Raw genomic sequence first — 12,064 nt, 5'->3', positions numbered from 1 at the left:
CCAGTAACCGCTTTAATCGCTGTCATGTGAGGGGAGCCATGGTGACGACTGGCACGTGTGCACCGTCCCGCAACGAGGGACGTTTGGACTGGGAGTGAAGACGCAGAGACACAGAGACGCTGTGACTAACATCCAGCGTAACAACTGTGAAATTAACTTAGCACTGTAATCCCTGTGTGTGTGTGTGTGTGTGTGAGAGAGAGAGCGAGAGTCATGCTTGTCATGCCAATAAAGCACTTCAAATTTGAATTTGAATGAAGAGAGAGAGGGAGAGTGAGAGCAAGACTTCTACAGTTTGTCTTAGTAAGAACAGTACTGTGTGCTTGAGAGTGTGCCTAAGAGATAATCGTATTCTGTGTGAATGTTGTTTTGGCTGTTTATGTGTGTATAGTGGGTGGGTATAGTGTGTGTGCAGTATGCTTTGCCAGATACAACACGCAGAACAGGGAAATGAATGCACACACACACACGACTTTGTATTTGTATGTGGTCTGTCTTTAGGTGTGACAGCAAAAGGAATCGCTCTGCGTTTGAATTCCTCTCGAGAGCTTTTACATCTTTTGTACAACTTTGCTGCAACATGGGCCTTTAGGACCCCTCCGCAGTCAGGGGTGATTAGATTTGGGGATTAGGGCCTGTGTTGGGGACGGACAGAACTGCAGGGTGATTTGATTACACTGGGATGTCTCAGTTCTGCTGGACTACTTAAAGAGTAAATTGGAGTGCAAGACCACTGGAATTAGCTCTAAGTTCAGTGTAAGGCTAATGCTTAGCTTGCGTTCTGTGTTTTGGATGGCTGTATTTTTCCCTTGACGTATGTACGGAACATATCGCTGCCAAAGAAGATGATGCGTTGTGGTTAGTTGGATCGTTGTTTTCACAGTACATCTTTGGAAGTAAAGATTTTCTTGGATCTGTCCAATGAGCCCAGCTGTGTATATTTAAGCATTACCCTAATAGGTCAATCTGACTTATGTCTTTCCCGTCTGTGGTCATGTGGCTCTGCATTAGTCACTTATGGCAAAGACCCTTTATTCATCAAGACAGCCCCCCGCTTTGACTTCAAATACTTTCTAAAACTGTGATGGAATTATTGTAAAAGCGCAATGGAAAAATAAAAAGGAGAATGCGGTCTCGCATCGTGTTGCGTCTCTGGCAGTCACTCGCTGTGAACAGTAGCCCAGTGCTGCGATGTAAATAGGCTGTACTGCACCCCAGGGAGAGAGGCTGCCATGGTTTCAGGTTTTTATGTTTTTTCCCCATAAACTCACTGTACATTAGTGCCTCTGCTGGTTGACTATGGAGCTGCACCTTACCCGTGTCAGCTGCAGCTGAGGTCTGCTACAGTTATAAAACATGGTAGCTGGGGTGGCTTAAGCAGCAAGACAGAAAAGTGAAACTATATCTTGAAAATGGCAGGAATGGGGGTGTTAAAAAAACCAAAGCATTGCCTCTACACAGCGTGATGGGAAATACTGTCAGTCATCTTTGTGGTCTTCCTCTTCGTCGTCCTGTGCAGGTTGTCCCTGACTGAGGCAGAGGAGAGAGACCACACCCCTGTACCCCCACCTCCGCCTGAAGACTACACCCTCCCTCCACCTAAAGACTACACCTCCCAGACCCCCCTGCCTGCCCAGCCTGAAGACTACACCTCCCAGACCCCCCTGCCCGCCCAGCCTGAAGACTACACCTCCCAGACCCCCCTGCCCGCCCAGCCTGAAGACTACACCCCCCCTCCACCTAAAGACTACACCCCCCAGCCCTCCCTGCTTGCCCAGCCGGAAGACTACACTTCCCAGACCCCCCTGCCCACCCAGCCTGAAGACTACACCCCCCCTCCACCTAAAGACTACACCTCCCAGACCCCCCTGCCCGCCCAGCCTGAAGACTACACCCCCCCTCCACCTAAAGACTACACCTCCCAGACCCCCCTGCCCGCCCAGCCTGAAGACTACACCCCCCTTCCACCTAAAGACTACACCTCCCAGACCCCCCTGCCTGCCCAGCTCTCCCGGGACAGCGCCCAGTTCCCCACCCCTCCCCCCACCCCTCCTGAGAGGTGTCTGCCCACCCCACCGCCCAGCGACTCCCCGGAGACACAGACCCCCACCCCTGCACCCCCCACCCCCGAGCAGCCCCCTGTCTCCCCCACTGTCCGGTCCGAGGGTCCGGCTGCCCCCTGCTCCGCTCCCCCTGAGGAGGCCCCACACAGGTACGGTCACCTCTCCCGCTCCTCCTCTCTGTTCCTCCTCTCCTGTTCCTCCTCTACCTTCACACCTCTCCCGCTCCTCCTCTCCTGTTCCTCCTCTACCTTCACACCTCTCATCTCCTCTTCTCAGCTCTATTGGATTTTTTTTTTTAATCGCGGGTTTCTGCGTATCTTTTACGACTTGGATGGTGAAGTTGCAAACGGTAAGTTTCAATTGAATCAGTGTGATATACTTTACTGAGGACATCTGGTATCCTGCTATTTTAATCCTTTTGAACATTTCATTTGAAATTGGTGATTATCATGAAAATGGTGATGGAATTATTGTGGTTCTTGACTACAAACCCACAGACCACAGGCTAACAGCCTATCACAGGATTTGTAGGTCTTCTGGGTAGAAATGAATTGATTAGATTTCCTTTCTCATAATTCTTCTCACAAGAACATGTACTGCACATTATGTCATTATGTCATGCAAACTACCAAACTAAGGGTGAAGCTTACTTAGTCTTAAGTATTTGCAGTAATATATGGGTGATCATGGCTGCATGATAGTATCTAAATGCTGTATTCTATCAAGGAACAAAGTACCTGGATAAAATGTACATTTCTAAGGACAAAGTTTAACAATAATGTCAAGCAGTGATTATAACTAGAGAACTCAATATACCTCTTAGAAAGGCATAAATAAACACACTTCATCAAATACTTAGGCAGATTCATGGTGTTGGCTAAACATGCACAAAGCAGGCCTTTGGACTCATCTATCGATTAAGATGTTAATGTACTGAGCTAATAAGTAATAAGTCACCATTGAACAGTGTAAGAGCCTGATGTTATCTCAGAAGCTGTTACAGCCCTCTTTAATCTCCTGATGTTTTAGCCTTACACTTATCCCTGTGTTCACTAATGCAGTGGTCACACTGAAGAACATATATCTCTCTTTATCTCACTCCCTCTCTCTCTCTCTCTCTCTCTCTCTCTCTCCACCTCTCCCTCTGTTTCTGACGTGCCAGTGGTGAGAATGTTCAGGCTTCATTCTGTGGTCTCTGTGGTTTATTTCCATAACCTCACTGCAGCAGTTTGTGCCTGTGTTACAATCATGGCCCAGGCACTGACATATTCTCTCCTCCTCGCTGTACCTGTTCAGAATAGGCCCACTCATTCTCAGTCCTAACTCCTGAAACACTCTTTGGCTTATGTACGTAACTCGTCCAGCAGGGTTATATTTTTATTGAAGTATGAACGCAATAGGACCAGGCTTGATACATCAGCTGACAAAATCCTCCGAACACACTTTTGTTCATATTCAGGTCAGAGAGGAACAATCTTCAGCATTTCTTGCAGTCCCAGATTTTATTTATTCTTTGTTGCATAAATCTGCCTCTTTCACTACTCCTTTTGTGAATCATTGTATCATTGGGTAGCACAGCACACAAGGCAATATTTTCAATATGATTAAACCACATCGGAAATTAATGAAACAATATTATTGCTGATATTCCAGCAAAGGGTGCAGTGATTTGACACATGCAGTGTTTGAAAAAGATGACATCACCATTCTGTGTTGTTTTTTTTAATTCTGTGTAGTTCCTGAATCAAACAGCAGGGGGAGCGTGTCCTCTTGTCATCCTTGCACTTTGTCACTGTTATCTCAGCACACTACTGTGAGCTCTGCTGTGGTGCGAGCCCTAACGCACACACACACGCAGCAGGGAGGGGTGTTTCCGTGTGAATGACCGCAGTCTGTGTTTGAAGGCTGTATACTGGAGGACTGAGAGGTTTTGTTTTGGACGAAGGCCAGCAGGCTGCTTGTAGATAGTCTTCACTCTTGCTCTGAGTAAACCTTGTGGGAGAAGCATTATTATTCCTGACAATAGCAGCAGCTCTAAGTGTTCAGAGCTGAGAGGCAGTGAAATCATTAGCGGTGGTTGTCGGTTCTCTTTGTTGACCGTGGGGAGAGGGAATCTTACTACATGGGAGGGTAGACCGTGGGAAACCGGGACAGGGAATGACTCTTCCCGATCTCAAACTGTGACTCTCCGGGAGTCCTCTGTTTCTCTCTCCACGGCTCCCGGGAATCGTTTAATCCAAATGTTTGTACAGTGTTTACACAGTACTCCGATTACCGCCCCCGGGTCACTGCAGAACCGCAGCGGGGAGGGGAGAGAAAGCGGGAGGAAAGGAGGAGAAAGGCGGTGGCAGTGGGGTGAAATGGTTTGGGGGAAACAGGGCTCGTGACCTAAAGGTTGCGGGTTCAATTCCCAGGCAGGACGCTGCTGCTGTAACCTAGATCAAGGCACGTGACACAAACTGCTTGAGTAAAAGCACAAAATTGTAAAATGCCGCTATGTAAAAATGAGAAAGGCGTGTAAGTCGTGTGTGGTGGGGAGAGAGAGCGAGGGAGGGTCGCGGTGCTACGATGCAGGAATAGTTGTTCAATTAGAACGCGTCACGTTTGTGTAGGTGTCAATATTTGAAAGATTCGTGGAGAGACACGGCTCGAGATTAGTTACTGCTTCGTATCTGTCACCTCTGCATTGTCAACACTGCATAACGCTGTGCCAATAAAGCGCTGCTGAACACGGCAACCTGAACCTTCGAAAGCAGAGGAGATACTGAGGTAGAATGGGGCTTCCATGGGCATCTACAGTCCCCCCCTCCTGTTTACCCATAAACCACTGCTCTCTGTGTTTGGAAAGGAAAGTCTCTGAGAATTGACTGAAGGGAAAACTAGAGGATGAAACACAAAAGAACTGCACAGAATGAGGGATCTGATGTAGCTTCAGCCAGGAGGCACAGAAACACTGTGCTGACAGCACAGTGGATCCAGCCAGCGCAGTCTGTGGCACAGTCAGTGTTGGAAGGAGTGCGGTTTTGGGGAGGAATCAAACCGTCCTCCAGTAGACACTCACCCAGAGCTGTGCTGGCCCTATTTATAGTAGCGTGCTATTAATATGGCTTCCACCACAGTATTCCGTGTGCATTCATACAGGCTAGCTGCAGAAAGCATTCAGGGAAAGATGACCAAAAACACTTGAACACTGTAGGAAGGAATATTCTTTTTATTTTATCCTTTTAGTCTCATAGATTTCCAGGAAAGTGATCTGTACCCAAAGCACCAGAACTAAGATAATGTGCTATCTAAGTTTCTGAATGTTTAGTTATTGTGCCTTCAGACACTCCTACTCCTGCCTTGTGCCCTAGTGTTCCTGAGTGACATTGTCAAAGCGTTTTAGGATGCTCACACTACAAAGAGTAATTCATTGCGCTAGAGAGCCAGCTATTGACTGACCCTTTTGGCCCACCCCTCTTGAAACAGCCTGGAGGTTTGTGTGGCATTGAATGTTCAACGAAGCGTGAGGTTCCAAGAACTCCACAATGGGAGGAGCTATCAACTTCTACTTCTAGCTCCGAGAACGAGCATTTAACAGGTTGGAATGTCCTTAAAGATGGCGGACCTTGATTGATTCAGGAGCAAAGAAGAGAACAAATAAGCGATTGAAATGAACCCATAGAGTAGGAGCGTTTTCTGACCCACCAGCCTCTGGTACAGTCTTAATCCACTTCTCCCCCGTGAGACCTGACTGTCCTTCTGGACCCACTGGGTGCTGGTGGTCTGGGTCCCACTCTGACTGATTCTAATCCATCTTTTTGGGATTGCGCCCCTCTCTGCCACCACCTCCCCGTCCCTCCTTTTCTCCCCCTCATGTTACGCTGGTTCAGGTGACCTAGATTCCCCACCGCAAGATTTATACATTTTTTAATAACACATTTCTGCTTCCCTAACATCCTTCAGAACATGCATTTTTAACGATGTAGTTCTGCCGTAACCTGAATTTTACCCCTCACCGAAATGGCTTTTCAGGCCTTCCATCCTGGGCAGGGGGCAGTACATTTCTATTGGGGCCCGGTTTATTGACTGATTCAGAGGGGGACAGAACTGTGTACAGATTTGACTGCGCAATTTGATACATACTTTGTTTGTCCAAACAAAGGATTTCTTTGCAGTGGCAGAAAAATGAGTCAACAGCTTTTTCAATTGATTTTCTGAAATGATGATCAATGTCTTGGATAACACTTCTTGCATAAATTCAGGAAATATTGTGTGATCGTGTTGCCACGCAAAATGCCCACAAAGTATTCTAGAGATACTGTGTGCTCATGTTGCTTATATCCAGGATATACTGCGTGATCATGTTGCTTATATCCTGGAGATACTGTGTGCTCATATTGCTTGTATCCAGTAGATAATATATATTCAGGACGACAAATGAAGCACTAATTCTCTTACTTTAGGCTTGAATATTTCAACATGCAAATCGGTTCCACTGTATTTCTGACTGTGGCTCTGTCATCCGATTATTCAGAAACCCTTCCAATCTATGCGCCTTTCTCTCTCTCCGACATCGTGTTTACCAGACCTCCTCATCGCTCTGGTGACTTGACTCCTCTCCATCGTTGTCTCTGTCTGGCTATTCTTCATCGCTATGGAGATGTCTGGTCTCCATGGCCGTGCCGGTTTGTCTCCCCTCTCTAGCCCTGTCTCTGTTGTCTGTTGCTGCAGCAGCTGTTGTGCTGGCCCCTCTCTCCCTCTCACTCCTGTCTGGGAGTACATGAGTAGATTGGGGGGTTCTGGGGTACGCTGCGAATGTGGGGACGATCAGCATCCGGCCTGCTGACGGTGCAGCTGGTCCACAGTGGGGGAGAGGGGGGCACAAAGAGAGAGAGAGAGAGAGGGAGAGAGAGAGTGTGAGAGGAGGAGAGAGAGAGAGCGGCTCCTCGATATAAATTTATTTCTCTATTTCTCATTTCTCCTTTTCCCATCTCTCACTATCGCTCCCCATCTCAAATTTAAATTTAAATCAGCCGCAATATAATTTTGGCAAAATACATGAATGTTAATAACAGTAAAATCAGGAATTATATAATGCATGTTGTGACATTGTAACTATGACAATATAACCATATAGAGAATCCACAAAGTCTGAATCTGATTTTATTTCTGAATCACTGGCTTACTGCAAAGTTCTGTGCAGGCAATGAGAACGAAAAATTCCCTTCATCAATTATTTCTTGAAATTTCTCTTTCTCTCTCTCTCTTTCTCTCTTTCGCTCTTTCCTTCCTTGCTTACCAGCTCTGCAGGTCTTGAATTGTTTTAAAAATGTAGGTGCTGGCGCTTTCTAAAAATGCCTCCCGGTCTTCTCTGTTCTGTTCTTTACTCTCTAGTTGTGGTTGTCTCGCTCCCACTCCCCGTGGTGCCCTAGTTGGATCGATGGCCATCCCAGGCCGATCGGCTGGGTCTGTCAGTGGGCCGCTGGGCATGTTCTGCATCTGAACCGCAACTGTCCTGGGGCCATAGACACACAAGGGGCTTCATTATTTCATGTGTGTGTGAATGTGTGTGTGTGTGTGTGTGTGTCTGCGCGTGCCTGCTTGTGTGTGTGTGTGCGTGCTTCTGTGCATGTCTGCGCATGTACGTGCATGTGTGTGTGGTTGGGTGTGTGTGTGTGTGTGTGTGTGTGTATGTGTGTCCGCGTGTCCGCGCGCGTGTCCGCGCGCGTGTATGTGTGCTTGTGTGTATGTGTATGTGTGCATGTGGTACATCTTACATCTCTGTGTTTTTCTGTGAGGGACAATAAAAGTGGTTAGCTTAGCTTATCTGGAGCTGTATCTGTCTGTATATCTGCCAATGTGTCTACCTGTCTGCCCAGGTTCAGATGAGAGTACAGTAAGAGTTGAAATGCGGGGATCTCAGCTTCCTGCCTCTGCATCTGGGTGTGTTGGGTCTTCTCATCATGTCTGGAGCCCCCCCCCTCTCCCCCTCCTCTACTCCACCTGGAGGCACAACGACGCCCTGCCCAAACACACACTCTGTAGTCTTCATTTCACACTTTAGAGAAAGTGTAAAGCGATAGGAAGGCTGCAGGTGGAGGGAAGATCTTTGCACCCATTTCCCATGAGCGGACAATAGATCTGTAATCCTCACATTACAGCCCCCCCCCCCCGGCCTCAGGCCCCCAGCTCTCAGCTCTAATGCCATTCAAATCCACCGGCACTGGCTAAACCTGTTAGCGCTGGTATTCCCACTCCCTGGACATTTGAGACCTATTCTTTGCGCCCACTCTCTCTCTCTCACTCCCTCTGTCTGTCTCTCTCTCTCTCTCTCTCTCTCTCTCTCTCTCTCTCTCACACACACACACACACACACATGCACACACACATGCAATGATGGAAACACATTTAAAACATTAAGGGGTCTGATGTGAGTGCAGCTAAATGAGATCTTCAGAGCACGGAGCAGACAGGCTCCCCTGGGAGCAGAAAGATGACAGGACTCATTATGAGATGACTGAGAGACGGGTGGCATTAGACCTTGTGCTTTTCCCGCCTTCAAAAAGGACTGAACCTCAGTAACAATGCAGTCATCCTCGGCTAAAAACAGTTTGATGAATAGAGGATTTCAAAACATTTGAGCAGAATAGATTTTTTGTATATAAATATAAACTCTTTCCTATTTATTTTGACCGTTTGCCATATTGATTTCCACGTGTTGTGTTGTTTTGGGTAATTAAGCAGGTGAATAATGTGAGCTGTCCTGTCTGTGTGTGAGAGTGACAGATGAGAAGAATCGGTTAGCGCAGATATGGGTTAGCGCCAGCCCGTTGTTTACTTCCTCTTGCATCACTCCTCCACGCCACCCGCTCCCTGCTGGAAGCTCGGTCTGCGCATGACACCAACACGCCACCAACACGCAAACGACACGCCACCAACACGCAGACGACACGCCTACCGCACGCCAGCGACACGCCTACCGGACGCCAGCGACACCTCTACGGCTCCTCTGCCTCCCAGTGCGGCGGCACTTGAGGGCACACACACACACACACACAAGCACGCACAGAGCAGAGAGACTCCCAGGAGAGAGAATCAGCATTGTATGATTCTATTGTGTCCTTCTCCAGCTTGGTTTCAGTTGTAAAAAAACCCCCAAAAAAACAGCTTGTCTTTTTAAATGTGCCTGGTCCCAGGGGAGAGGTGTGTGTGTGTGTGTGTGTGTGTGTGTGTGTGTGTGTGTGTGTGTGTGTGTGTGTGTGTGTGTGTGTGTGTGTGTGTGTGTGTGGGGAGGGGCGGGGGGGACAGACGGCACCAGCTCTGAGCAGCGGAGCGAGAGAATGAAAGAGGGAGGGGCCTAACAGGAGCATCACCCGCTCCCCTTTCTCCTCTCCTGCCCGTCCTGTTTTCTCTCTTCTTCTCTCCGCCACGTCGTTCCGCATCTCTCCCTCAGCCTCGCCGTGCTGCTCTCCTCTGTCTGCTCCTCCGTCCGTTCCTCCCGTCAGCCCGTCCGTCTACGCTGTCCTCCCCGCCCGGACCCCGCCGTCATGGAGACCAGCTGTCAGCCGCACCTCGTGTGATGTAGCGGGGGAGAGAGAACCAGCGAGAAACAGTGCGAGAGAGAGGTAGAATCACAGAGAGGAGGAGGCTGAGAGGTAGAGAGGGAGGTGGTAGAGAGGCAAACAGAGAGAGGTAGCAGGAGAGGGAAATCGGGGCAGGAGGAGGAGGAGGAGGGAGATGTTTTTGGGGCGGGAGGTGAGCTCCTCTGGACCCTGCTGCTCCACTGCACTGCAGCACGGCTGAGCTCCGAGCGCACCTGCCCTGGGACACGGCCCCGCACCACGGCCCCGCGGGCAGCACGGCAGGGGGAGGGGGACCCGGGGATCAGGACTCACTGGCGGGGGTGGTGGGGGGGTGGATTTAGCTGAAGATGGGAGCCGCGGAGTCTCTGGACCAAGGGCAGGCCCCCTGTCTGACTCAGGAGCACACGGAGACCATGTGAGTGTCTGGAAGAGGAGGAGGAGGAGGAAGACGCTGTTGTTGTTATTGTTTTTCTTCTTCTTCTCGCGTTCGGTGTTTCTGCGAGGCTTGACTGGTATAATCCTTCTATACATCCCGTGTGTGTTTGTGTACGTGTCTGTGTCTGTGTGTTCGTGATGTCTGTATTTAAAATGGAGGAATTGGATGTTGTTATTGTGTGTAATGGTGGTGAAAGATGAGAGTAGTCACCATAGGCAGTGTTTGTGATGGTACATGTGTGTGTACACGGCTCTTTGTGCATGTGTATATGTGCGTGCGTGTGTTGTACAGATGTACGCGTGCGTGTGCAGATGCATGTTTACATGCTCATGTGCCTGTATTTGTGCATGTGTATTTCTTCGGGCACGGGGGTCTGTGTGCATTGTATGAGTTACGTAGTGTTGAGAGGAAGAGTGTTGTTGTTTTGAAGGAGTAGAAATGCTAGTGGCGGTGCTGGAAATTAGCGTGGGGGTGGGGTGTCTGTCTCGCTGTTTTTATTTTGATTCCGCTCACGGGGGAGGGGGAAAGTGACGAGAGAGGAGGAGGGGAGGGGTTTGTGTAGAATTACTGTGACATCATCACAAGGTGTACTGTTTATATGCACAGACTGTGTGTGTGTGTGTGTGTGTGTATGTGTGCGTATAGGGTGTGTGTTTGTGTGTGTGTGTGCGTGTGTGAAAGTAACATGGGGAGGGGGCTGTTCTGCACGCCCATATCCATCTGTTTTTATTGTGGCTGTCTAATTGGGTCATTAATATTTGTTGTGTTAATTAAGACTGGACCGCGGCCTAAAATGTCCAGTTTTACATAAATACATAAACAGTGTCGTATAAAGGACTCATTAGTCGCCTGTGCCCAGGCTGGGGTCAGTGCTCTGGGCTTTGTGATGTCTGGACGACTGTGGTGAGCTTTTATGGCCATTGCTCCTGCACCAAAAATGTATTAAATGCGAAATCCCCATATCAAGCAAACGAGGAAAGAAGCATTTGTTCTATGAACCTAAGCTGTGCTTAAGAAACTAAGAAACTAGTTCACGCTGTGTGTGTACTATACCCGTTTCTGCCAGCAGATGATGCTTCTGGAAATGGTGTGTTTGTGTGTAGAGGAGGAGGCATGTTGTTGCTAGGAAATGATAGTGCGAATAGTATTCATGATATCAAATGTAGTAGTGTGATATCCCATCCCCCCAATCATTTTATCCGTAGACTTTTAGAACTGAAAGCATGACATGCCCTGATGTTATCCAAAGTACATTTCATACTGTATATCAAAGGCAGTATAATATAAACTGAAACTAATATACTAATATAGACTGAAAAAGATAGCAAGGGGGTGATATATGGAACATTACTTATGTAAGGTGAAATTCATAGTCTGCCTATGGATTGTTTGTCAGAATTCTTCAAAGGCATGCTTCACAAATTGGATTTTTATTTGGCTAATCTCATGATTAAAGAGAGAGTTTGGATTATGAATCTTGTATGTATCTTTTTAATAGCGTATTCATGGCATATTCTTCATGGTTGTGTTTGGTACTTTTGGGTCTCTAGACTGGGGGAGTGCTTAACGGGAAAGACGCTATCTGAGCTGTGGCTGATGATGTCATTCCTCTATTTATATCTGAGAGAGGGGGGCGGAAGGTCTGTCGATTCATTGAGCGAATCGATCCGGTTTCCAATGAAAGTGGAAATACCCTCCGACTTGTTTTGCATTTTCTTTCACGGCGGAGTGTGATTCCCTGCGACTGCAATCCCTCCCTTACATTCGCTCAATGGCTGCAGTGTCAGTGTGAGAATGGTTATGTTGTGTCTTTGTTCTGTGTAGGAGTAGTGAGTTTGTCTTCATGTTCAATGATCTTCATAGGCTCTTTAGAAGTGTATACAGCCAATCGGGGAGCATTTAAGGATCCTGACTGAAATATAAACAGACAAAGCTGTAATGTGCTGTACGGAACACTTTGTAACCGTGGTGATAGGGAAGGAGGGAACATCTGTCGGCAA

General features: G+C 48.0%; 1 protein-coding gene across 1 annotated transcript in view; it reads left to right on the top strand.

Moving 5' to 3' along the window:
- tacc2 (transforming, acidic coiled-coil containing protein 2) overlaps nt 1–12,064 on the top strand; it is a 66,394-nt gene that overhangs the window by 13,078 nt on the left and 41,252 nt on the right. The window contains exon 3 of the mRNA XM_061228023.1: nt 1,520–2,212. Within this exon, the coding sequence (XP_061084007.1) occupies nt 1,520–2,212 (693 nt within the window). The remainder of the gene's footprint in view (nt 1–1,519; nt 2,213–12,064) is intronic.

The sequence above is a fragment of the Conger conger genome, chromosome 18 (assembly GCF_963514075.1).
Source record: "Conger conger chromosome 18, fConCon1.1, whole genome shotgun sequence".
NCBI lineage: Eukaryota > Metazoa > Chordata > Actinopteri > Anguilliformes > Congridae > Conger > Conger conger.
This window is presented reverse-complemented; position numbering and strand designations above follow the sequence as displayed.